The sequence below is a fragment of the Schistocerca cancellata genome, chromosome 1, assembly GCF_023864275.1.
Source record: "Schistocerca cancellata isolate TAMUIC-IGC-003103 chromosome 1, iqSchCanc2.1, whole genome shotgun sequence".
Taxonomy (NCBI): Eukaryota; Metazoa; Arthropoda; class Insecta; order Orthoptera; family Acrididae; genus Schistocerca; species Schistocerca cancellata.
The window spans coordinates 975689118-975716377 of record NC_064626.1 but is presented as its reverse complement, the minus strand read 5'-3'; the positions used below and the strand labels follow the sequence as shown (position 1 = coordinate 975716377).

Here is a 27260-nt window from a genome sequence, read left to right as displayed (position 1 = left end):
GTTTCTAGCTACTTAAAGAGTAAGTGGCAGAACAGAAACAACAACGAAAACTCCTGAGACAGGCAGTTGATCTTCGGAACGAAACTTCGAACTGGAATATTATTTGAAACGTGTCAAAATAAAAATGTACCTGGAAGGGGCGAAATTTAATATATGAAGCGAGATAAAATACCTGGACTTCTGGACAATATTTGGGTATACTTATGTATATTTGTAGTTTCAGTCTACTGCTCGTAGATACTTCTAAGTTTTACAGATAATAATGGAGGAAATCAAAACAGCTGATATTAGAACTTGGACAAAATGAAAAGGGTATGAGAATCATGTTAATATAATTTACGAATATACGGGCATAAAACATTGCTTTAATTTAATTCATCTAACTCCGGACGCCAGGATAGGAATTTCAGTCTTACTCTTCCTCACAGGACTCAAGTGTCTCACAGACTGTGCCGCCTCAGCTTCTGTTTCTTTTTTTAATTATTTTCTTTCCTTCGGCGAACAGAGATATTTCCGACTGCAAAAGGACACATGAACTTACGAATTTAAAGGGTAGCTACACTGGCAGAATATTCATATGAACTACAATGAATATGATTGCAAAATCCAGTGGTTAACCAGGGGTCGTCTGCAGGGTAGTAATTTGCTTCGATTGACCAATGTTATCGAAAATTCCCGCGTAATCTCACTGAAAAATAAGAGTTTAATGGGTGAGCTGCCATAGAAGGATCTGAGACCAATGTAAGAAGAAGCGGGGGGGGGGGGGGGGGGGGAAGACCAACAAGAGTGCTGCCGTTACGGCCACAACACATAAAACAGCGCATCATCAGACTAGCTCTCTGGATAGTAAAGTAACAGAGAAACACCTAGGGAATTAGAAATATAGAACTAGTTTATGAGGACAACGATGAGTAAGTAAATCAACCATGGTCTTGTTGAAGCAATCACCCCGAACTGACGATAGCCACTATCTTCGCCCAAGTATGAAACTGAAGTCGCCCTACGAAGCATTCAGGGAGTGTCAAGCTGTAATCTTAACAGTGAAGTGAATACATGGAGCGATTTCAGAAAATGCTTTTTAAAATAGTGTATCATTTTAATAGGTAACTATTACTGAAAATAGTATACAAAATATTGAAATTAATTTTTCAAAATAGACTTGCTTATGCGTAAAACCTGATATTTAGAACAACAGGAAATAGCACTAGAGCTGGGAACTTGCTATGTGGATCTTTCGCTATAAAGCAGAGTACTATAATTATAAATTTAAAGTGATTAATGCTATATGTTGGAACGGGGCTCAAATCAGATTCTTACTTTTCGTAGGCAATGCTCTTAACAAGTGAGCTATCCAGATAAGGCTCATAACTTGCTCTTACAATCTGATTTCTGCCAGGAACTCTCTTCTGCGTTCGTAATGCCACAGAACACTTACTGATTTCTTCCCTGGATTAGAGTTTCTGTCAAAAAAAAAAAAAAAAAAAACAGTTTTCACAAAAAAAGGAACAAACAATCGTCTTGAATGATATCACAGAGTGAGAAAATCTAAGCTATGTTGTTGATAAATAACATGGAAAATTGATAAATTGGTAAACTTGAATAATATGTTACATAAATGAATGGACTGAAATTGAAACGAATGGAGGTATAGTTGCGAAACCGGAAGTTGTTCCCACCTGACTAAAGATACACGTAGTCAAACGAGATACTTTCAAGCAATATGAAAATCAGAAATTCGAAAATGCTAACCATACAAAAAAAACTGTTTAACTTAATAGTATGTGTTTCGAGTAACTTTGGGAGTAATGGATGGGTTGGAAGAGAAGTGACGAAAGTCTTTCTAAAGAGAGTTAAGTGACAGTAAAGAGTTTAGATCAGGAGGGATTGAAGACCTCGAGAACATACGAGAAAATGAAAAGGGTTTGACAATACAAGAAAGAATCTAACTAGGCTTTTATGTAAAGTATAGGAGATGAGCAGTGATAGACACGTCAAACTTCAGTCTTAGTTTGCAAGAGATAATAACTGCAGCCAGTGTATCCCGAAAAAATAATGAAATTGAAGGAATTCTGTAGAAACAAGAGACATTATGCAAAAGTACGTCAACGAATTTGATATCAAATTACAAAAGGGTTTCCAGCTGAACAGAAAGAAAAAACAAGAAACTATTCGAAAGATGAAAATGATACTCGTATTTAAATGAAAGACGAGAGAAAGTGGAGAAAAGTTATGAGTGACTGCATTAAACTCCCAGAATGAATCTTTCACTCTGCAAAAAGCGTGCGCTGGGTTGAAACTTACCAGATGACCAAAACAGTGTGACGGGCAGAGACTCATACCCAGCATCTTGTCTTTTACGAGCAATTCTCTTACCAGCTGAGCTATCCAGGCACGTTCCATGACCTGTCCTCGCAGTTTCAAATCTGACAATGCAGCGCAGACTCCGTTACAGAGTAAGACATACGTTCTGGAAACGATCCCCCATGTTACGAAGTTTGGAAGTTAGAAGAAAAATACTACAGAAATCAAGTTGTGAGGGCGGCACTTGTATCGTTGATGGACAGCTCAGTCCATAAGTGCATTGCCCGTGAAAGGCGAGGGTCCGAGTTCGGGACTTGCTCCGATACACAGTTTTAATCTGCCAGGAAGTTTCGACATATTGAGAATAAAACCGATGTACACAAACGCGGTGATTGGTCAGCAGTCGAAGTACATGTACACTGGGGTTGTTACGCTGCTGGAAGTAGGTCCTACTTGTGTCAGATATCTTATTACTTTGTTACTTTAAATGAAACTTGAAGACATTATAATGCATTAACAGCCATCAACGTTTTTCTGAATCACTTTACATATGCGTTTCTTATTTCAAAGAGCAGTGAACAGTCGCAATCCATACAACCGCTCCTTGTGCTCTGATTGTCGTGCTGTTCATGCGTACTGTGAAACTGGCTGACAACGCTTCCTGTTCCGTACTGAAATCCGTGTGGAACACCGTTAAACAGAGGTGAGAAACATATTGTTTTTAATGTTTTTCACAAGTTTATAGACAAACCAGGTTTTGAAACGTTCGCAGGAGCTTCATTTACTAAATCTAAAGCCTTTATTTAAGTGGGGTGCGTGGCTGATTCTAAGAACGCTGTGGTGATATTTTTCAATATCTTTTTTTTTTCTCCAATGCGTATACGTACATAATTGAAACAAAGAAATCATCAAATACATGCTAATTAACACACACATAATCATGTTTTTCTGACAGATTAATGTTTTCTTATTTCTAATTGCATATTGCATGCAAAATTTTAGTTTTCACTCCAAATATAAATTATTAACTACCGATAGTTTATAAAAGATCGTAAAAGAGTGTTTGGCTGAAGAAAACATTACAAATAAATTTTTTTTGCGAAAGTGAGAAACGAAATACTGTTTATCTGGGCTGTGTCCATTGTATTATACTACAGGACTGAACTCACACGAGCGAGTGATAAGCGTCGTAGAAACATGGAAAATGATAATTTTTACGCCATTTACCGCACCGTACCAATGCTGCATTTTTGACAGTTGCCACAGTATCTGTGCAATCTGAACCCTACAGAACTGACCTGGGGCCAAGAAATGGATTTGTCGAGAGAACCAGTGTGGCCGTGCGGTTCTAGGCGCTTCAGTGTGGAACCGCGCGACCGCTACGGTCGCAGGTTCGAATCCTTCCTCGGGCATGGATGTGTGTGATGTCCTTAGGTTAGTTAGGTTTAACTAGTTCTAAGTTCTAGGGGACTGATGACCTTAGAAGTTAAGTCCCATAGTGCTCAGAGCCATTTGAACCATTTGAAATGCACCAGAAAGCCATTGTCTCATGTTATCACTGTGCCTACGTATGTGTAGCACACAACACAAAGCGCATCCTTACTATCGTAGTCGACCGAACACGAGACAGCGTGGCTTCTGCTTCATGTGAAACGAAATCCAATGAGCTGCCAGTGGGAGGATACATCATGTAATGTTTATATCAGGCTTATGCTTATGATGAACGCGGTATATGCGGCCAAAGTCTAAAGAAGAGGACTGGTAGCTTGAAATGCGGATATCGCAACGACGCAGGAAGCAGCCCTTCCGTCACCGTGTCCCGTCCCGTCGGGAAAGATTCGCGAAGACGAGCCCTGCGCAGGGTGAGTCACGTGACGGGGCACCTGCAACAACACTGTGTGCCCGGCTCAGCGTCCTCCCACGCTGCTGCTGGCGGCGGCGAGGCGCGCCGGCCACGCCAGGGCAGACTGACGCCGGCCTGCGGCCTGCGGTCTGCGGTCGCTCTGTTAGTTTTTCCGTCCGTCTGCCGCTGAGTGGCTGCCTGATTGTTTGCTCTCCGCCTTTGCGGCGCGAGCTGCTTGAGTGTTATTGTTCCCACACCCTGCTCGAGAGTCCTCGCCAGAGAGAGAAAGAGCCAAAAGAGACACAAAGACCGTGTGGTTCGTCGGCTGACCGACAGGGGCGAAAGAATACCGGATACCGTCGACGTGCGATTTTAGTCCTTATCTGTTCTGGTAAATTCGTCGTTTTTCAAATGGAATTATATCAAACGTCACTCAACTGCTACACCAGCCGGGCACATTTTTTGACAACAAAGCGAACGCTTCAAAGGAACACAAAAGTCCAAACTTCGATTCTTTGATTGGCAAATTTACGGCACAAAGGGGCGATGGCAGTATGTTTGTTCAGCGAAGCACAAACATTTTATTTCTGGTGCGTGTTATTTTTCTGGAGGACGTTCTCCTCTTTGCTACATCTTGATAAATCTCGTTCTTTAGTTCCTGGAAAGGAAGAAGGCAGGGACGCACCGCTATTTTCTCAGTAGCATAACAACTGCAGCAGTTGAGTCTAATATTTTACTCCACGCTAAGCAAATCATTGGTAGTAAGAATAGAACAAAATTGTCAACGAACAGGTGTTTTGTAGGGGCAATGACATCCATAAGAGCGCAGGTCCATGGACTATTGCCACTCAGTTGTCCTGCGATCGCGTATTAGCCCGTATAGAGCTGAAGAAAAGTGAGAAACATGCTATCTACACACTAAATCAGGGGGTTAAGACAATCCATGGAAGTCCTAGTAATACAGGGTGTTAATTAATATGTTGGAAACATCTAGGAATGCATGTAGGGCTTAAAAAGAAGCAAGAAAGTTTACACTTAGATGCAGTTGTGGTCATTTTTCATTTTCTTAGTTACACAGACTTTTTTTTATAACATATCTGCTTTTTTACTGTCTTTTCGTTTTCAGATTTCCAGATTTCCAACTTGGTTCTACAGATTTTTTTTCCCTTCTAAATATTGTTTTCATCTACATTTACACACATACGCCTCAACCTAGCGTGTGGTGAGTGTACCACTAGCAGTCATTTCCCTTACCGTTATACGCAGAAATGGTAAAAACGACTGTGTGTATGCCTCAGTACCCCCATAATGTCATCGTCGCGGGCTTTACGAGAAATGTATGTCGGCGGCAGTATAATCGCTCTGCAGTCAGTTTCAAATGACTGTTCCCTAAATTTTTTCACTAATGTTCCTAGAAAGGGACGTCGCATTCCCTCCAGTGATTCACTTTTCAATTCCCAAATCATCTCCGTAATGCTTGGGTGTTGTTCGAACCTACCAGGAACAAATCTAGCAGACCGCCTCTGAATCGTTTCGATACCTTTCTTTAATTCGACCTGTTGCGGATCCCACTACTCAGAGTTATTATTAACATTCAGAGAACAAAGATCTGACAGATGAGCTCAATTTTCTGGATGCTCATTTCCAGGATTTCCCTTCGCACTCCCTAAATACTAATTCTGTACCAAAATATCTTATCACCTTACTATCTACCACGTGCGGTATGGCAGGCCGTTTACGGAGTAGGTTGTAGCTCGCGTCTATCATCTGGTAGTGGAACCTAGGGCTGTAATCAACCACCCTTACGCCTGTCGGATCATTCCGAGCACATGTTGCTGACATTGCAAGTCTGGGGAGCGATCTCCAGTGTGTGATAACTGAAGGAAATTTCACAAACTGTGACCGGTAAAAAAACATTTTATTGGATGACTGGTTTCGACAGAACTATGTTTTTACATCTGATCCTTTGCTTTAACATTAAATTAATTACTGATGAACAATACGGATCTGATGCTTTAAAATGTTTACTGCGCATTGTCCACCAGTGTTTAATCCAACTTTAAAGCTTAAGATCCAATGAAGACAGAAGACAGGCCACCCAGAAGAATGCTTTTTCAGCAGTCTTGGCTTGTGATCGTCCTTAAAACAATATCTGTCATTCGGCGGTAGATGACAATGACATCTTTTTCACAGTGCTGTGGAATTTAATTCTTCATAGTTCATCCAATTTGCACGAAGTATTTATAAATTATACACACAAACCTTCCTCATGAATCAGTCGTCTATTACTAACAATTGTACCAAAATCCCTACAGTAGTTCCTGATCTTAACCCAAACATAGATACTAAAAGTGCATACAGAGGCTCCTTCAACGGAAAAGCATGTCTTTCAAATAAGATGTACTTAACGGTTTTGCTTAAAGAATATTTTTATTTGTGACAATTCATTGTTTATGTAGGTAATTTCATTGTTTAATTCATGTTTTGAAGATCACGTCGCTCAGATGTTGGATGTTTACGTTTATGGCTGATTTTAACTGGTCTTGAGAAGGAGTAGTAGCAATTGACATCTGGTGTGGAATACGAACGCTCTCTTCCTCTAAATCACCACAAAATAGCCAACTAAGCTTACATATGGGAAGCGAGGAGGCCAGTGAAAATTGCCATGTCTGGAGATACTGTGTCCTGGAAACTGATTCCGTAAATGAACCACTGAATTAAGAACTATGTATACAGTTGCACCATTTTGTTGGGAGTATGTTCTCATCGTTGTCCAACTGCCACTGCGAAGTACTGGGAAGAAGATGGTTTGATGTATCTAATGTAGCGCTCGCAGGATCCTAGCAAACCAGCCATTTATGGCTATGTATTGCCGACTCTCGTAGCTCTCTCGGCGTATTATGGGCTGTACTGAAAGCGCCAGGTAGCTTCTGCTTCATTACAGAGCCAGTTGTGTTGAAGTTTTCAACCCATCTCAAAACGGTGTTGGGGGTCTGGAACAGATTAGGATACGGGAATATCAAAATTCGCGCAAAGTCACTTTGCATCTCCATCGTACACATATGACTTACGAAAAATCGTCGAAGAGCGAATTTACGATGCTCACGTTCGACGATATCGTAGCTCTCCATTCTCTGAGGCCAATCACTCAGCTTCACTCCCCAATAGAAAAACCCTGTGTTTGCAGACATGTAGAAGAGGATGATTTCCAATTTCAATACTCTATGCAGCATCTGTTATAAAACGCTTGGATGTGAATAGTACTCAGTGTGAACTGTAGTCCATAAGCAGCGAGTCATACTGAAATGCTGTTCATAGGCAAACATTTTATATCGACTACTGGCTCATAGTAGTCAGATGGAACCGATCCTGAGCCATTTTGTTTATGTGGTCTGCATACATTAAAGGGTAAATTACCCTCCCTGCCATTCCCATTAATCTATTGTTGTGGTAATTGCTTTATGACACCTTGGCATTGATTTATGACCTTTGCAGATAACCCATCCTCTGAAACCCTCACCTCTTCCACTCCTTCACCTCTCTGATACAAGCGCACGTTTGATTTCAGATTATTTGACTAATTTATTAAATTGATCAATTAACTACCCCCATCCTCTCCTGGGAAACCCCCAGCCTTCTGTCCATTCCCTCGACTTTCTCCCTCCCCACCCCGTCTTGAAATTGGTAGTAGAAAGACTCAATCTGTGCTAAAAGGTTGGAGAGAAAGGAGCTCATGGCACAAAATTCAAATCAGAGTTAGTTGATGTAATCATATATTGTTCAGTTTACTTTGCATATTCTTTATTTATCTATTTTGTAGGAGAAAGACTTCTTCCTGGTGGAAAATAGCTCAAGTGCGGTACATCCACTCTTATGCCATCACCTCACATCATATTGGTGGTCACTGGTGCAGTTAGTTCAAAATCCTTACTACATCGATCCCACAATGCACAGGGTTTATATCTGCTACTGATGCCTCAGGCATTGCAACCAGTCATATGTATACTACTGGCCATTAAAATTGCTACACCAAGAAGAAATGCAGACGATAAACAGGTATTCATTGGACAAATATATTGTACTAGAACTGACATGTGATTACATTTTCACGCATTTTGGGTGCATAGATCCTGAGAAATCAGTACCCAGAACAACCACCTCTGGCCATAATAACGGTCTTGATATGCCTGGGCATTGAGTCAAACAGAGCTTGGATGGCGTGCACAGGTACAGCTGCCCACGCAGCTTCAACACGATACCACAGTTCATCAAGAGTAGTGACTGGCGTCTTGTGACGAGCCAGCTGCTCGGCCAACATTGACCTGACGTTTTCAATTGCTGAGAGATCTGGAGAATGTGCTGGCCAGGGCAGCAGTCGAACATTTTCTGTATCCAGAAAGGCCCGTACAGGACCTGCAACATGCGGTCGTGAATTATCCCGCTGAAATGTAGGGTTTCGCAGGGACTGAATGAAGGGTAGAGCCACGGGTCGTAACACATCTGAAATGTAACGTCCACTGCGAACAAGAGGTGACCGAGAGGTATAACCAATGGCACCCCATACCATCACGCCGGGTGATACGCCAGTATGGCGATGACGAATACTCACTTCCAATGTGCGTTCGCCGCGTTCTTGCTGTCGGTTAAATTTCGCGTCTGTAGCATGTCATCTTCGTGGTGTAGCAATTTTAATGGCCAGTAGTGTAATTAATAGTACTTTGTGACTGTGATTTGATACCACATGGAGCTGTTATTTTTACTTTCTTTTTAGAATGTCTGTCTCAGTCAATTTTTGGAATATCTGTATAAAATTCAGTGATGGCACATTATAGCATACTTGTCGCTGCATGTAGCATGAGACACCGCTTAAATTTTGTACAGATACTTTAAAATGGGAAATCGTGCGACAGAACACAAATAGAGTACATTACAGATGAAGTCAGTAACAATAATTTGTTGCAGCTGAGGACCCAGTTTCAGTGAAGAAAATTTTTGCATTAACCTGTCAGCAGTACTGCGATCGTTATACCCCTGTTGACGAAGTCGGTATTAAAATAAAAAGCGGATTTCCTCCCCACTGAGAGTAGCAGTGTTAGTAACAGCATTCAGAAGCGACTTGGTCAGGACACGTTCGGTACCTGGTGGGGCTATTCGCCGGCGACGTGTGGCACGGGGGACAAGCTAATCGCGCAGCCCTCGCTGTGCGAGCGTCCTGTCCTACCCTCTGCTCCACAAGTGGCTGGCGGTCCTCCTCGCGAGTCGCAGCAATTTGTCGGTCGCAAAAGAGAGAAAAAGGAAGGAAGGAAGGAAGGAACAGGGGGAAAAAAGCGCTGCTCCGCCCTGGCAGCCTCTCTCGCCGCCGTTATTGCTGTTATTCCTGCAGAAGCACCGCCGTCGCCACAAACAAGCAATTTTTGTTCAGTGTGTCATTTATTGGCCAATTTCCGTTGGCTCACGAGACAAATTTGCTTCTCGGTGACGCAAGTTTTAGGAATCGCTTAAAGAAGGACCAGCGCGGTCATTTCTGAATCTTTCTTGCTCTGACAAAATAAATTCAATTTAGGTTTTTCTGTTTCCTTTTGTAGGACGTTTTCTTCAGACACAATTTAGTAGCGTCATCTGCCAAGAAAAAGAATTCATGACTCACTCGAAGTGGAAAGTCGTTTTGTATTTACAGAATACAGGACGCTTAATTTACATATATAGGATGTCCAATTTATCTTGATGACTAGAAATAACTTTTTGTTGAGAAGCAAATTAAAAAAAGGGTGAAGCAAATGATGTTTAGCTACCAGAGGTAAATAACCAGCATATTTGCCATTTTGGTAAATTTCTTCGTTACGAAGATACGAACAGCAGTACGTCTTTATTAAAGAGCGCGCCGTATTTTTATTTCGCTAAATCATTGTTTGTCCTAAAGAGCTATTCAAAAACGTATCACAGTGCACTGTTCACATAAACATCCTTTCAGACTAAAAGCGTGTGTCTCACCGAAACTCTAAACCGTAACCTTTGCCTCCTAACGCGGTCGCGTGCTGTGCCAACTGAGGTAACGGGACGCAGCTCAGATCCACCACAGCTATACTTCCGCCAGTTCAAATGGTTCAAATGGCTCTGAGCACTATGGGACTTAACTTCTTTGGTCATCAGTCCCCTAGAACTTAGAACTAGTTAAACCTAGCTAACCTAAGGACATCACACACATCCATGCCCGACGCAGGATTCGAACCTGCGACCGTAGCGGTCGCGCGGTTCCAGACAGTAGCGCCTAGAACCGCATGGCCACTGCGGCCGGCACTTCCGCCAGTACTTTATCTTCTACTTCCGAAAGTGGCTTTCTTCCCGGAGTGCCATTCCCGCAAATTGCGCAGGAGAACCTCTGTGAAGTCTGGGCGGTAGGAGAAGAAGTACTGGCGGAAATAAGGCCTTGAGGCCGTGAGTCGTGCTTGGGGAGCTCAGTTGCTCGCACAAAGCAAAAGTCTAGTGTTCGGGTCCTGGTCTGGCACAAGGTTTTAATCTGCTGGTAAGTTTAAGAAAGTCATTTTTAAGAGAATGGTACATTGTGACACGTTATGTAGCCCTACCATCTGAGCTTTCCGAGCTTAACTCGTCCTCATGGCTTTACTTCCGCCAGTATCTCATCTCTTACCACCCACACCTCCTTTCTTACAGGAATGATAGTTACGCAGGAGAATTTCTGTGAAGTTTGGTAGGTAGTAGATTTGGTACTCGTGGAAGTAATGCCGCGCGGACTGGTTGTTAGTCGTGCTCGGGTAACTCAGTTGCTAGAGCCTTTGCCCACCAAAGGCAAAGCTGCTGGTTCGAGTACCGGTCCAGCACATAGATTTAATCTGCCACGAATTTTCATATCAGAACACACTCGCTGCAGAGTGACGTTTCATTCTGACGATTTTGTTAGGAACTGACTCACTTCCCTGTAAAAGCACACAGTCAAGGCATCCAGCGTAATGTAACTCGTCCATGTGCTGGAGTTGACTGTACACAAATGGAAATGCAAGGAAAATGTTTACAGTTTCCATAGATGACTGCCCTTCGTACCTTCGCTTCGTATACATTGTACTCATGCAAACTTTCAAATGTAGACGGTTGAATGTTTGACCGGTTTGTATTTTCGTTGTGTTTCTGTTTGTTTACTGTCAACTTCAGCAAGTGGGCAAGCTACATTGTCCAGGGTACTTGCACTGTGTGCTATTACAGGAAAGTCAGTCAGTTATGCGTTGCTTTTTTTATTGACATCATGTTCACATAAATGAAACACTTCAATATATTTTTCAACAGGTCTTGAAGAGTGCAAGTGGAGCACCGAATAAGAAGTACATTATGCTGTTTAAAAAAGACCTACTGCTGTTCTCATTTTCGTTCCGAACAACGTTACAAGGAAGGCAGTTATACTCGATAATGTCCACCTCGTACGTAAACTAGGTCTGACTGATACATTTTTTTTATTTTGCTTCTGAACTAACGTTACTTGTGGTGGGTAGCGTAAATAGGACCATCTGTATTGTGCTCGGCGTTCATAGGCGTCCACTATCCTGCATAAACGTTGTTGACGGAAGTTTTTTTGGCCAATTATTTACAGCTTTCATCTATTATTTATGCCATCTATGCTAGGCGGCACACGTAACCTTGTATATAAAATACTGTACTCTGTGTTTTTTATCGTATAAGTATGCACTACACCCAAAGAAAATAAAATGAATGCAAAATCAAAGGAACACAGAGACAGTAATTGTAGTGGAGAAATAACTCATGACGTTTATTGCACTTGCTGGCGGTATGACGAGCGAGAAATTAAAAAGCTGCTTTAAAGGACTCTAAGAAATAATTACTGGTTTGGAAGGTGGTGTCAAGTGAGAGCAGAATGTCATAGGTCGAGTTGCCATGTTTAAAATCGACTCCTGTACTGTGTGTTTTATGGTGTGTTACACTTATTCAGAGAAATTTGGAATGCCGTCTATATAAATTGTGTGGGCGCAGTACTGCTAATTCTTTGCGAATAATAATAAATATCGCCAATTTGCTTACATGCAAATTGAGTTTGCGATCTTTTGTGAATGAAACCGGTGTTGGTCACCATTTAGTCTCCATTCTGTACGAATATCTCACCCTAAACTGTTGTACATATATTTTATTTCGAGAAGATGGTATATTACTCTGATTCGTCAGTAATTTTGCTTCATCTGTTATTTTAGCGGCGAATTAGGCAGTTCAGGATTGAGCAAACAGGAATATCCATACCATATACACATTTAGAAGTTACAACAGCACTCGCAGTCTTCATACGTCTCGATGTAGGCGCAACTTAACCGCTTACATCTCTAATCACACGTAGCAAACAGTAGATGCGAACGGGAAAATTAACTGAGACACATGCCCATTTAAAGTGTAGCAAGAACTTATGTTTTGAACCAATATTCAGATTAAAGATTTCCTTCTTATATTTAATGAAACAAATGACTTTAGAACTGTTATCGCAGGTTTCTCAATAGCGCATGTGACGATGTTGGGTATTTGGGTGGCTGTTTGTGTGCTTTACATGCAGTTTTTCCATCGAAGTAAGCGGAGGAACAAATAAAGTGAAGTTGAATACCGATACAGTTATAGACTGTTGCGTACATTACGAATAGTCATAACTGTTTTCAGTTTAGATGTGTCAATTTATATTAAAATAGATAAATAAATGAACCACTTATTTCGAGCGCCACTGTCCCAAGTTTATTCAAACTATATGGACAGCGCAAATGGGTTTATTCGATGTAGATTGACCTGTAAGCGATACGTCTCAGAATTGAGTTTATTTTTATTTTTATTTTTTATTGGGTTATGTCCTTCTACGAGTGTCATATCCCTTGCTGTTGGCTTAAAATGAAAGTGCAGTCGAAGAGAAAACCCTTACGAATCACAGATTTTCACTTTTACAACAAATGGCAACGCGCTTCGTAGCCAATGATCGATCTTCAGTTGATTGTAAGTTTCCTCCAACTTCATCCGTCAGTATTTTTCTGTTGAATATAAAAATGCACTCTTCCCATGGCCAAGTAATTCTGCAATTCAGTGCGTTTCATTTTGAGTACACCATCAGGAAAACAGGTGAATCGTGGTGGCGGAAATTTAAGCAAGCAAAATTACTGTCTCTTCAGTCTGGGAATAGCTGTCTTGTAGAGCCTTTCAAGGTTAGATTATACTCAAAACGAAGCAGGATCAACTCATGATCGTATCGAGCTGTTATTAACGTAGTACACCTTGTACGTCTTGGACCTCCGTGTCTCAGAGTAGCGGCAATCCCTTGCATAACAGCTCGCGTTTGAACCTGGAAATTGATAGGCTTTGATGCCCTGTTTAAAAATTGTTCCGTTTCGATACACACAGCTGAATGCAGTGATCGCATAGTTTGATCTGTACGATAAATCATCTGCAGCAAATGTTTGTTTCGCATGCAACCTGAAACGACATATCTTCGTGCAGTAATCGCTCCTGGGTATCTGATGATGAATAATTCCCCAAACGCGTCATAAGAGCAATAAAGTCATTCCTTGCCTGGTGTATGACTTTTGCCATTGCGACCCAGTCATCCTAAATTTAGAACTACTGATTGTTTCAATTTCAACTTTGAATCGGATAACAAATGACAAAAGAAATATTTTTTCGTGTGATATAATTAAAAATTGACATTTTTCGGATCTTTGCTTCATTTGAACTGTGAAGCTTTCGAAATGTGGTGCTACAGAAGAATGCTGAAGATTAGATGGGTAGATCACATAACTAACGAGGAGGTATTGAATAGAATTGGGGAGAAGAGAAATTTGTGGCACAACTTGACCAGAAGAAGGGATCAGTTGGTAGGACATGTTCTGAGGCGTCAAGGGATCACCAATTTAGTATTGGAGGGCAGCGTGGAGGGTAAAAATCGTAGAGGGAGACCAACAGATGAATACACTAAGCAGATTCAGAAAGATGTAGGTTGCAGTAGGTACTGGAAGATGAAGAAGCTTGCACACGACAGAGTAGCATGGAGAGCTGCATCAAACCAGTCTCTGGACTGAAGACAACAACAACAACAGGTCAATGGGAAGTACCCTATAGGTTCTGTGTATCAAAATATGTGACGCAAATGGCCATACCTTTTAGTTGCTTTGGTGTAGAGGCTTGCATTTATTCCACTGTCAAGAGCCTTCAAACTTTAGTATGTGACCTAAATTTCAACTTGATACATCTAACGGACAAACACTCTGGTAACATATGAGCAAATTTTTTTTTTCGTTTGATGCAGCTACAAATGTACAGTTTTAGGATTTTTTCCTTTGATTTTACTGTGAGACCTTCAATTTTTCCCAAATTTAATGATATTATGCCAACGGGAAATATCCTGTAGATTTTGGTTCAAATGGCTCTGAGCATTATGGGACCTAACTTCTAAGGTCATCAGTCCCCCAGAACTTAGAACTGCTTAAACCTAACTAACTTAAGGACATCACACACATCCATGCCCGAGGTAGGATTCGAACCTGCGACTGTAGCGCTCCAGTTGTGCCAGATTGTAGCGCCTAGAACGGCTCGGCCACCCCGTCCAGCTGTAGATTTTGATGAGTGATTTTGCGAGTGTTAAAATATGTGACATAAATGAGCGTATCTTTTAATCGCACTGACTTAGATGCTTCAATGTTTTACACCGCCAAGTGACCACTGATGTCAGTATGCGACATAATTTTTTACTTGATACAACTACCCGCTCCTGAGAGAAAGTGTTTTTAACAGTCGGGCAGACAGACTAACAGACAGACGGACAACAAAGTGGTCCTGTAAGGGTTCCGTTTTTACCGACTGAGGTATGGAACCCTAAAAAAATCGTGTAAAGGGAACATTGTCTTTTATAGAGTGTAAATTATTTTCATTCATTTGCTGCTACTGGCGAATGTCGACTGTGAAGCCGTTATCAATCACATACATGGTACCTCCACGCAGCGTGACCTATGAGATGTGGCATGTGAATTAATATGTCAGTCGTCATGTGGAGCGACACATCAACATTAGCATATTCCGTATTCAAAATGAATAAAATTTCCAGTAATGTTAGAAAATGTTATTCTTTCGGATTAGAGGTTTGTTCGCCCTCTTGTAAGTGGACACGAATTCTCAACTACCAGAAGTTTTACCATAGAAATGCTACAGTCCGACGCTGATGTTTTTGAAACTTAGAAAATATGCACCAGACCCTTCACTCCACAAGACACTATCAATAGGCTTACTTGATTATGATAAGAAATCAGAAGGAAAACCACCTACATAATGTGGTAAAAGGGAAGAATGTGAGGTTAGTTTTAACATCCCGCGGACGACATTGCTGACGGACAAAATTTTGAAATGGAAAGAACGGGGGAAGGAAATAGGCCGTGACTATTCAGAGGCACTATCCCGGGGTCTAGTCTAAGATATTTATGGAAAAGGCTGATAACATAAAATCTGGCTTGTCGGACTTGAACCGACGCCCTTATGGATAAGAGTCCGTCTCTTAGCACTGTGCCATCTCGCTCAGTTATTTAGAGACGTGCTACTAAAAACAATTTGTATTATTATCCGCAGAGATGAGTGCATACGCTTACCTAAAACAAACTACAACATAAAACAAACGAGAGTGGTTTGTTGTTTTCCCTCCGATTAAGAAATAAAGTAGAAAATTCTTGGAAATGTGTGGTAAGATCCTATAGTACGAAACTGGTGAGGTCATCGACACCTAAGCTTACACACTACTTAATCAAACTAACCTACGCTAAGGACAACACACACACCCATGTCCGATACGTGGGCGGACTCAAACCTCCGACGGGGTGGGCGGGGGGGGGGGGGGGGAGCCGCGCAAACCGTGACAGCCTGAGACCACCCGGCTGCCCCGCGCAGCTAAAGCACAACTATTGACACAAGTAATCTCCTTATATTGCATCTCAGTAAGCTTGAATGATGGAATGGACAGTGTCTTGAGAGGAGGATGTAAGATGAACATCAACAAAAGCAAAACGAGGATAATGGAATGTAGTCGAATTAAATCAGGTGATGCTGAGGGAATTAGGTTAGGAAATGAGACACTTAAAGTAGTAGATGAGTTTTGCTATAAGGGGAGCAAAATAACTCATGATGGCCGAAGTAGAGAAGATATAAAACGTAGAATGGCTATGGAAAGGAAAGCGTTTCTGAAGACGAGAAGTTTGTTAACATAGAGTATAGATTTAAGTGTCAGGAAGCCTTTTCTGAAAGTATTTGTATGGAGTGTAGCCATCTATGGAAGTGAAACATGGACAATAAATAGTTTAGACAAGAAGAGAATAGAAGCTTTCCAAATGTGGTGCTACAGAAGAATGTTGAAGATTAGATGTGTAGATCACGTAACTAATGAGGAGGTACTGAACAGAATTAGAGAGAAGAGGAATTTGTGGTACGACTTGACAAGAAGAAGTAATCGCTTGGTTTCTGAGGCATCAAGGGATCACCAATTTAGTATTGGAGGGCAGTGTTGAGGGTAAAAATCGTAGATGGAGACCAAGAGATTCAGAAGGATGTAGGTTGCAGGACGTATTTGGAGATGAATAAGCTTGCACAGGATAGAGTAGCATGGAGAGCTGCATCAAACCAGTGTCTGGACTGAAGACCACAACAAAAACAACAAATTCGGAAATACTTATGACAGAACTGAGACGTCATGATGATTTTAAATGTGACCTTATTTAGCGCAAACGAAATACACATCTTGAAATGAACACTGGGATACATCAAGAATGCAGTATTTGTCTCCACACAAACGGCAGAGAATATAACATTCTCCCCCTCCTATTCTTCTCGCTCACTTTACACCACTTACATTCTTGGCTCTCGTCTGATGAGTGTTGCCCATCACGGATCAGCTGCTTGTGTGACTTGGTGCCCTACTTGACACCAAAGATGATGGTGTATGAATTCGTCGGCAGTTTGGTATTCTTTCGTTTCGTTTCTATGTTTTAGCTGTTCGAGTGTTGTGTTTCTAAAGAACCAGCTACACAATAGCCGAAAATAATGTGCAGAACCACCGAAAATTCACGTTTGCCAATGTATCGGACCAGCAGTCGTCAATACGCCGAACAGGATGACGCATTCAGACTCACCTCTCCATCTTGCAGCGTTAATACTGTGCGGGAAGAAAAAAATCAACAGAACGTTAAGAAAGCAACTCAGCTTAACAGTGAGTAACAGGTGACAGGAACTAGAATGATGATAAATACCTAAATCGAGGTTTTTATTTCCTTCTAGTAGTTAATTCAGTCAAACATGTGACACCTAAAATGTCCGTTCCACTGTGTCCTCTGTAAGCAATAACGGCAACCACTGCGAGGAATGCCGGAAATGTTTGACTAAATTATGTTGTCCACCAAATGGCCTGTGTGCCGCGATTACTGCACCTGCAGGAGGTAGACAGCCGCTTACAGAGTACGGAGAAGGCCAGATTCTCATTACCCTCACATTCCGCGCACATTCCACGCGCGCCACACTCTGCCGTGTCGTCATAGCAACCCCCACGAGAGGGGCTGGTGTAAGGGGGGACGGGCGGAGGGTGGGGTAGTTGGGGGGAGAAGCGCCCTGCCGCGGTTTAATCTCGCCGCTTACGTGCGAATTTTTACGTCGTTAGCGCAATATCGGCAACTCTCTTCCGCGAGCTGCCATCTCTCCCGCTCCGGGCCTAAACCGCCGCCTCCCATCTTATTACCATGTTTCACGGTGATAAAAGCACACCCCGGAATAACGACATTTGTTCCATCAGCGTGTCCCCCGAAAGCGCTTCGTCTCCTTGTGGGTTTGGGAGGAGCAGCACGTGATGTTACTATGCGGTTGGTGTTCCAGTTGAAGGAGGGTCTGTGTGGTGGAGCCGACAGTGCGTTACTATCAAACCTTCCTTCTCACTTGAAAACCCTGTTCACATTCTAGTAGAATCGATTATTAGCTGACTCTTGGAATAAAATAAAATCTAAATAAATATGCAGTGCACTTATGAGAAAGGTCATCAGTACCTACAACAATATCTGAATTTTATTCGAAATGTACATTAAGTCGGGAACTTGTAAAGAATTTTATTTCTTCGTCTGAAGCAATTTAAATCTGGTCTGAAGTAAAGGCGCAATGAGTAAATAAATATGCAGTGCACTTATGAGAAAGTTCATCAGCATCTACCACAATATCTGAATTTGATTAAAAATGTACACTATGTCGGGAACTTGTGAAGAATTTTATTTCTTCGTCTGAAGCAATTAAAATCTGGTCTGAAGTAAAACCGCAATGAGTAAATTACTGGAAGTGTTTCTCAAAGACTGTTTTGTATGTCACAATGCACTCAATTTCTACGTAACCATCTTTTAAATACAGCGTGTAGTTGTTGCAGAAATGTTTAAAAAGCAGCATAACAGCTGTTTCGCTCCGTTTGTACATGTTGAGTCAACTGACGAGCCTATGTGTATTATTTAAGTCCCCATGAAAAATTGCAACATATTGACTTATCGTCCCAGCACCGTCACAAAAGAAGCTTCATGTACAGCATTGGACATATTGAAAAACTTCTTCAGTCAACCAGGCTGGAATCTGAATGAAAACTCCCTAAACAAACTGGACACACACTCGTTTTAGATGTTGCAGAAGCAATTTATAACGTCTAAGAATAGCTATATAAGAAAAATTTGCAAAATATATGCTAAATAACACTGGTGGATAAGTCGTCATCTTCACTGAAATGATGGTGACGATATTCTTGGTGTCTTCGTATAGAGAAATGGTTTAGTCTCCTTTTTACGTTAATACGCGAAGCATGAGTTTATGTGCGAATAAAAATACGCATTGGATATCTAATCTGACACATCTGCAGCGATGACTGTCACCGAAGTTAAGCGCTGTCAGGTTTGGCTAGCACTTGGGTGGATGGTCGTCCGTGTCTACTAAGCGCTGTTGGCCGGCGACGTGCCCTTAACCCTTGTGAGGCCAACTGAGGAGCTACTTTACTGAGAAGTAGCGGCTCTGGTCACGGCTCTGCCAACGGCCGGGAGAGCGGTGATGTGCTGACCACATGCCCCTCCATATCCACATCCAGTGACGTCTGTGAGCTGAGGCCGACACGGCGGTCGGTCGGTACTATTGGGCCTTCATGGTCTGTTCAACATTATAGTGTAAGAGGTGGTTCTTGGTATGATCTTCAGTGAGAAGACTGGTTTGATGCAGCTCTCCACGACACTCTCTCGCCGGCCGGAGTGGCCGAGCGGTTGTAGGCCCTACAGTCTGGAACCGCGCTGCTGCTACGGTCGCAGGTTCAAATCATGCCTCGAGCATGGACGTGTGTGATGTCCTTAGGTTAGTTATGTTTAAGTAGTTCTAAGTTATAGGGGACTGATGACCTCAGAAGTTAAGTCCCATAGTGCTCAGAGCCATTTGAACCATTTTTGACACTCTATCCGATAAGTCTCCTCAGCTTTGCATTGCTTACAGCAGCCTACATTCATTTTAAGCTATTTACTGTAGTCGACCTCTGGTCTCTGTCAGCAATTCGTATCCCAATCACTTTCCTCCATTACAAAACTGAATGTCCATTGACGTCGTAGGACATGTCCTATAAACCGATCCCTGTTTTTAAACAGGCTGTGCCTTGAATTTCTCTTCTCTCCAATTCGTTTCAGAAGCTGTTCAACAGTTATTCGATCTACTTATCTACCTTTAAACATTCTTCAATATTTCCGCAGTTCAAAAGCTCATGTTCTCTTCTTTGCAATGTTCATCGTCCACGTTTCATTTCCGTGCATCGCTATACTGCAGACACATACCTTCAAGGAACAATTCCTAGGATTTAGATTTAAGTTCGACGCTAACAAACTTTCTTGTTTTTCTAGCTACTGTCAGTCTGCGTTTTATATGCTAACCACTTTGGCCATCATTAGTTATTCTGCGCAGCCCTAATAGAAAAACTCCTCTACTGCTTTTTGTGTCTCATTTCCTTCTGTAATTCCCTCAGTATGCCCTGGACTACATTTATTTACCCTTGATTGCTTTTGTCGACACTGATCTTACAGTATAACCTATTTTCCGTCCTACTCAACAGCACTTCCAAATCCTTTGCTATCCGTGACAGAATTACAATGCTATCACCAAACCTCAATTTTTTTTTTTATTTTTTCTTGAACATTGATTCCCCTTGCAAATCACTCCCTGTTTTCCTTCACAGCTGGCTCATTGTACAGTTTTAATAACATCCAGGATAGGCTACAAGCCTATCTCACTCCCTTCTCACTCACTGCTTCCCTTCATGTCCTTTGACTATCATAATTTCAGTCTTGTTGCTATGTAAATTGCGAACAACATTTCACCACCTCTATTTTATCGCCTTTCTTTTTAGATTTTAAGAAAGTATTCCAGTCAACATCGTCAAAAGCTTTCTCTACACCTACTGATGTAAGTGTAGGTTTCCTTTCCTTTGACATATCTTCTGGCCTACGTATCTCCAAAATGAAAGCTTATCAGCATCAGTGTCAGCCGCTATCAATTTTTTCATTTGCAAACTATAATTTATTAAACTGATACGACAGTAAAATAAGGAATACATGACAGCAACAGAAGCGTAATCCTTTTTTTCAATCCAGCAGTATCCTCACAAGGAACTGGGTGTTTGAAATATTTTGTGATCAAGTGTGTTTCATTGGAATGGTCGGAATGCACTGTTTCGCAAATCCTTTGTCGTAGCTGTCATTTTTGCTTTCCATTTCTGATCGGATGGCTAGAGATGTAATTAGTAAACGGGCTATGCACTGAATATTAAGGAAGTAAATTGGGACTCGCGTCGACGACGTCACTAGAGTCGAAGCACAAGTTCAGATTATGGAAGGTTGGGAAGGAAATCACCAGCTTACTTTCCGAAGGAACCATCCGGAATTTGTCTGAGCACGCCCTGGAGACACCACGGGAAAGTATTGAATACTAACGGAGAAAGTTAGTTGTTGCATAGCACAGAGGCCGTGCACGTTTGACACTTACCGGGCGACGTGCGGTCCCACGTTTCCGCTGTCGAAGGAGGAGCTGGCGGTGATGTCTTTGTCCGGGATGGCGCCGGACTCCATTCCCAGAGGCCAGACGCATTGCGCTGCGACACACAGGAACACATGTTAATGGAGCCTGAGTCACACTTCCGAGGCAGGCGCGGCGCTGAGTGGCGTACCAAGTAAGTCTCTCTGGAAGGACACTGCTCAACTCTTTCTCTGAGGTCTATATTTCGCAGTGCTCCGTCAGGGCAGTAGGGCAAAGAAAATTTATTATTTATCACCAAGGGAAAGCAAACAGGATTTAAGAAATACGATTCATCACCACTTTCTGCCATTTTGCGTGCAAGCGTATGTGCGCGCGCATGTGTGTGTGTGTGTGTGTGTGTGTGTGTGTGTGTGTGTGTGCGCGCGCGCGCGCGTTTGTTATTGAAACGCACTTGTGATCCTAATTCACCAATTTTGTTGTCGACGTAGTTAAGTAGAAGCTTGCACTAATTACATTTAGAGATTAAATATCTTATTTTTAACTAAAAACTAACCCCGCATATACCTTCTGTACTTTCGATACTACCTAAAATGACTTTGAACTGTGTTCAGCCTCCAAACTTAACCAATCTAATAATATTTGCCACAAAACAACGTATTTCTTTGAAGTGACTCATCTGCATTACTCACTGTATAACCGATCAACACTGCTGCTTTCAACTAATGGACTTCGATTTAAAACCACCAGAGCGTGCATCCCAGATGCTAATTTCGTAACGTGTATGATACTATAGTACAGTAATGGCCATTAAAATTTCTACACCAAGAAGAAATGCAGATGATAAACAGGTGCTCATTGGACAAATATATTATACGAGAACTGACATGTGATTACATTTTCGCGGGATTTGGGTGCATAGATCCTGCGAAATCAGTAGCCAGAGCAACCACCTCTGGCCGTAATAACGTCCTTGATACGCCCGGGCATTGAGTCAAACAGAGAGCTTGGATGGCTTGTACGGGTACAGCTGCCCATGCAGCTTCAACACGATACCACAGTTCATCAGGAGTAGTGACTGGCGTATTGTGGCGAGCCAGTTGCTCGGCCACCATTGACCAGACGTTTTAAATTGCTGAGAGATCTGGAGAATGTGCTGGCCAGGGCAGCAGTCGAACGTTTTCTGTATCCAGAAAGGCCCGTACAGGGCCTGCAACATGCGGCCGTGCATTACCCTCCTGAAATGTAGGGTTTCGCAGGGATCCAATGAAGGGTAGAGCGACGGGTCGTAGCACATCTGAAATGTAACGTCCACTGTTCAAAGTGCCGTCAATGCGAACAAGAGGTTACCGAGACGTGTGACCAATGGCACCCCATTCCATCACGCCAGGTGATACGCCAGTATGGCGATGACGAATACACGTTACCAATGTGCGTTCACCGCGTTTTCGCCAAACACGGATGAGACCATCATGATGGTGTAAACAGAACTTGGATTCATCTGAAATAATGACGTTTTGCCATTCGTGCGCCCAGGTTCGTCATCGAGTACACCAACGCAGGCGCTCCTGTCTGTGATGCAGCGTCAAGGGTAACCGCAGCCACGGTCTCCGAGCTGATAGTCCATGCTGCTGCAAACGTGCAGATGCTTGTTGTATTGAAAACGTCCCCATCTGTTGACTCAGGGATCGAGACGTGGCTGCACGTTCCGTAACAGCCATGCGGATAAGATGCCTGTCATCTCGACTGCTAGTGATACGATGCCGTTGGGATCCAGCACGGCGTTCCGTATTACCCTCCTGAACCCACCGATTCCATATTCTGCTAACAGTCATTGGATCCCGACCAACGCGAGCAGCAATGTCGCGGCAATCGCGATAGGCTACAATCCGACCTTTATCAAAGTCGGAAACGTGATGGTACGCATTTCTCCTCCTTACATGAGGCATCACAACAACGTTTCACCAGGCAACGCCGGTCAACTGCTGTTTGTGTATGAGAAATCGGTTGGAAACTTTACTCACGTCAGCATGTTGTAGGTGTCACTACCGGCGCCAAGCTTGTGTGAATGCTCTGAAAAGCTAATCATTTGCATATCACAGCATCTTGTTCCTGTCGGTTAAATTTCGCGTCTGTAGCACGTCATCTTCGTGTTGTAGCAATTTTAATGGCCAGTAGTGTAGATATTATTTACTTTCGCCAGACACTTTATTTTGCACGAAGCGCTTTGTATAGCGGTCAACTAACTGGCGGGGGTGGGAGGTAAAAATCTACGACCACCGCATCAACAGTTCACCTTGTCGGTTATCCATTACTACTACCATTTTCTTAAAAGTATTTCGCTTTTGACTCTTTCCATTGCTTGAAGACACTTTTTGACATGATGTAATAAACGGTTTTATCTTCGTCCAGCAAAGACACAGAAAACTTAGTTTTCAGTAGTTTACTTCATTTTAATGATTAATTGAACTACCTATCTTTATAATTCACACATATATCATGACTTTAGCACAGCTTGGCAACCTGAAGATGTTCTCAAAACGAAACAGGTCGTAGCATATGTATTTATACAGCTGAGGTGTTTTTATAGGTGTCTTCTGTGCTAATAATAGAACTGTAAAATCACTGTGTCTTTCTGTGTGTCTCCAAAGCTACTATGCGAATTTTCATGGTGTCTTTACATATATCTTGATTGTAGCTTGGATCAACATATACTTATTTCATAAAAATCGGCTAATGGAAAAAGAGAAATCGTAATTTAACGTTTTATCTAAAATCGTGTCTGTCTGTCTGAATACCCTAATCATCAAAGTTACTACACGAATTTGCATGGTATTTTCACTGGTAACTTGAGCGTGGTTTGGGGCAACATACAGGATTTATTTCATCAGAATAGGAACAAGGAAAAGCATCTATTGTAATTAAACTTTTATCTAAAATCTTTTACGCAGCTTAGTAGTTCGAATGTTTAGTTATTATCACACACTACATCAAACAAACAATAGGTGGTGCTAGTTTTTTATATACCTCATTGGCACGAATATTTTCGGAGATTTATGTCAGGGACAGAATTAAGTGACACTATCTTAGCTTTATGAATACAAATGAACAGTGAATTTACTTGATAGGAATATACGGATTTACTGATTTCGCTTTGTGTATAAAACACATACCGAATTTGTTTTGTTTCTTTCGATAAGTTTTACTTATATTCTTTGCCACGGAAAACGTATGTAGTAAGTTCACTTTATGATCTGAGTGCCAATGCATTACGTTTTGATTTCGTTCTGTTTATGAACAAAAATGCTTGGAATACGGTCGAGTCTTTCGGCTAAAAGACTGAGAACTCTGGGGTTTCAAGAAGCCAACGAAGATAGGATGGCGAGACGCCGTGGCTCGAGACATCAGGCTTTCCCGCTTTTGGGAATTTCCTTCCAAAATAAAAGCACGATGTAATTATGATCGAGAGTGTTATGCACATCTCGCTCCTCAGAACCCTTCACTCCCAGACACTTAGAGTTACGGAAATAATAGAAAAGGTAATTTTGATGCGAGGAGAAGTCATCTTTAAACTTTACATTACGGGTTTTATACACATCAGTAATTCATTTTGGATATTCATAAAGTATCGTTACTATATCTGCAAAAAAAGAATTTCCTTGTTTAGAAATTTTCACGATTACAAAGAAAATTCCTACTTTGAGGAACTATAGGAGTAAAGTGCACGGGTACTCTGTGTTTTAGTGAATGGAGAAGTGTAACAGACAGCGCATGACCGGGATGCAGCGGTTTAAACACAGAACGGTCTGCGAGTCACTGACAATACGGACAAGCGAGAGGCCTTACATATGACTGAAAGTACTGTAGTGAATGTCGATGGGTAAGAGTTAGTGTGTGACTGGGTTGCACCAGCTGTACATGCAAGACGGATAGTGAGTCAGTGTGAACAGGCTGAGGAGAGCACTGTTTCCCAGAGGCGAGACCCTACTTATGACTGACACAACTGTAGTGAATGGCGATGTGTAACAGACAGTGTGTGACTGGGATGCACCAGCACTACACGCAAACTGAACGTGAGTCACTAACAATGTGAACAGGCTGAGGAGAGCACTGTTTCTCAGAGGACAGTCCTTGCTTATGACCCCGAGATCTTATTTATGAGTGACGGTGGGGACTCGTTGCCAGGCGGTTTTAAGCACTACTTAAACACGTTCTTTTGCTAAACATTTACCTCGTTCCAATAAGTCATTCTCATGAGGAACGTCATCTGCTGCAAATCCGATGTTTTGGTGGCCGCCTCTATAATCCGTTATCTTCTATCCTACTCTGCCCAGGTAGAACACACTTAATGATCACTCGCACTGACGGTACCGCACAGACTGGTCGCACAAACGGCGTTTTCTGAGGTCGATGACAGTGGAGTTCACGAAGTGAATATCTAACCAAAAGAAAGTCCAATGAGCTAACGAAACAGTTCAGAGAGCAACCCGAATCATAAATGTAATACAGGCAAGATCAAAACTCTATTGTTCAGTGGGGCGTAACTAAGGTCTTTGAAGACTTCCAGGAGTCTGGTAGCCGTATTTATCGGCATGTTCTATCCAGAAGCCGGCTCCATGTGACTTGCTGACAACGACGGCAGCGCTTCGCATGGGATCAGGCTGCAGCCAGAATACGTAGCCCGAGTATCTCTGACGAGTTCACCCTAACGATAGTCGGGCTGGGCGGAGAATGTGAATCACTGTCAGATACTAGGCATTCAACCGCCAACAGCTGAAAATCATCCTCCGAGCACTGAATGCTAGCAGAGATGGAGAAGACAAGATCCCAGAACTCTGCGGTGGATCGATGCTCGCAAAAAGCCAGCTGTGCAATGTTGAGGACATGCAACGTGTTATGGGCCAGGGCCATGAGTGGCATCTAATACCGCTCAAGGCTAAACCGTTACAATCAAGCCGCCTTTAGCGCCAGTGGACGTTCAGCCAGCGCGGGCTCTGCGTAATATCCGCCGTGGACAACGTTAGAACGATACCTCAGGCAGAGACAACGCACTACTGAGGTCAGGTATAAAGCGCTATGAAGCTTTTACTGTACCCTCAAACTGTTCAATCTAGCGCTGATCCGACCAGTGATAGAATAGGTGGCCGTAGAGTGAGGCAACGTCGCAAACAAACACATACGTCTGCTTCTGGGTCTGCAGGGCAGAGTCTTACGACTCGACTTGCACTTGCCACGTGAGTGGAGCATCGTGAACTTACTGGAATCCAGTCACTGCAAGACCGTTTTAAACTGACTGTTCGATAGCTCTACCAGAAGCTGCAGCAGTTAGAGAAGAGCTTAGTCTCAAATCTTGGAAATGGTTCAAATGGCTCTGAGCACTATGGGACTTAACATCTATGGTCATCAGTCCCCTAGAACTTAGAACTACTTAAACCTAACTAACCTAAGGACAGCACACAACACCCAGCCATCACGAGGCAGAGAAAATCCCTGACCCCGCCGGGAATCGAACCCGGGAACCCGGGCGTGGGAAGCGAGAACGCTACCGCACGACCACGAGATGCGGGCAAATCAAATCTTGGAAATCACAGGCACAGACGCGAGCACACTGGTAGCCTGACTTGCTACAAGTATAATCGGCTCTCGTAGCAACTAAGTATACAGTCGCTCACAAACAGACACAAACACACACACACACACACACACACACACACACACACACACAATTGCTCTAAGGAACGTGGCTACATAGTGTAGCGTTAGGCCAAAAAAACCGACCAAAAATTCAGGAAACATCGAGAACAGCACAGAGCGTTTACACTGTGCAAAAACAGAGGTAAAATGGGCTGTCTGCTATGGAAAAGAAAGCCGGAAGGATGGAAGGAAGATTAAACGTCCCATTGAAAGCGAGTCACTGGAGACGGAACATAAGCTCGGGTTAAGAAAGGATCGGGAAGGAAATTAGTCGCGTCCTTTGAAAGGAACCATCCTGGCATTCACTTTAAGCGAAACCAATGTGCGACTTCGCTTTATTCTCAGGTAAAGGGTGAGCGTAGCCCGATCCAAGACCGGTGAAATCTAA

The 27260-nt window shown here is 42.5% G+C and overlaps 1 protein-coding gene across 1 annotated transcript in view; it reads right to left on the bottom strand.

Moving 5' to 3' along the window:
• The window catches only part of LOC126088432 (discoidin domain-containing receptor tyrosine kinase B-like), a 209284-nt gene that overhangs the window by 87104 nt on the left and 94920 nt on the right, over positions 1-27260 (bottom strand). Inside the window, exon 3 of the mRNA XM_049906578.1 lies at positions 21191-21296. Coding sequence (XP_049762535.1) covers positions 21191-21296 — 106 coding nt within the window. The remainder of the gene's footprint in view (positions 1-21190; positions 21297-27260) is intronic.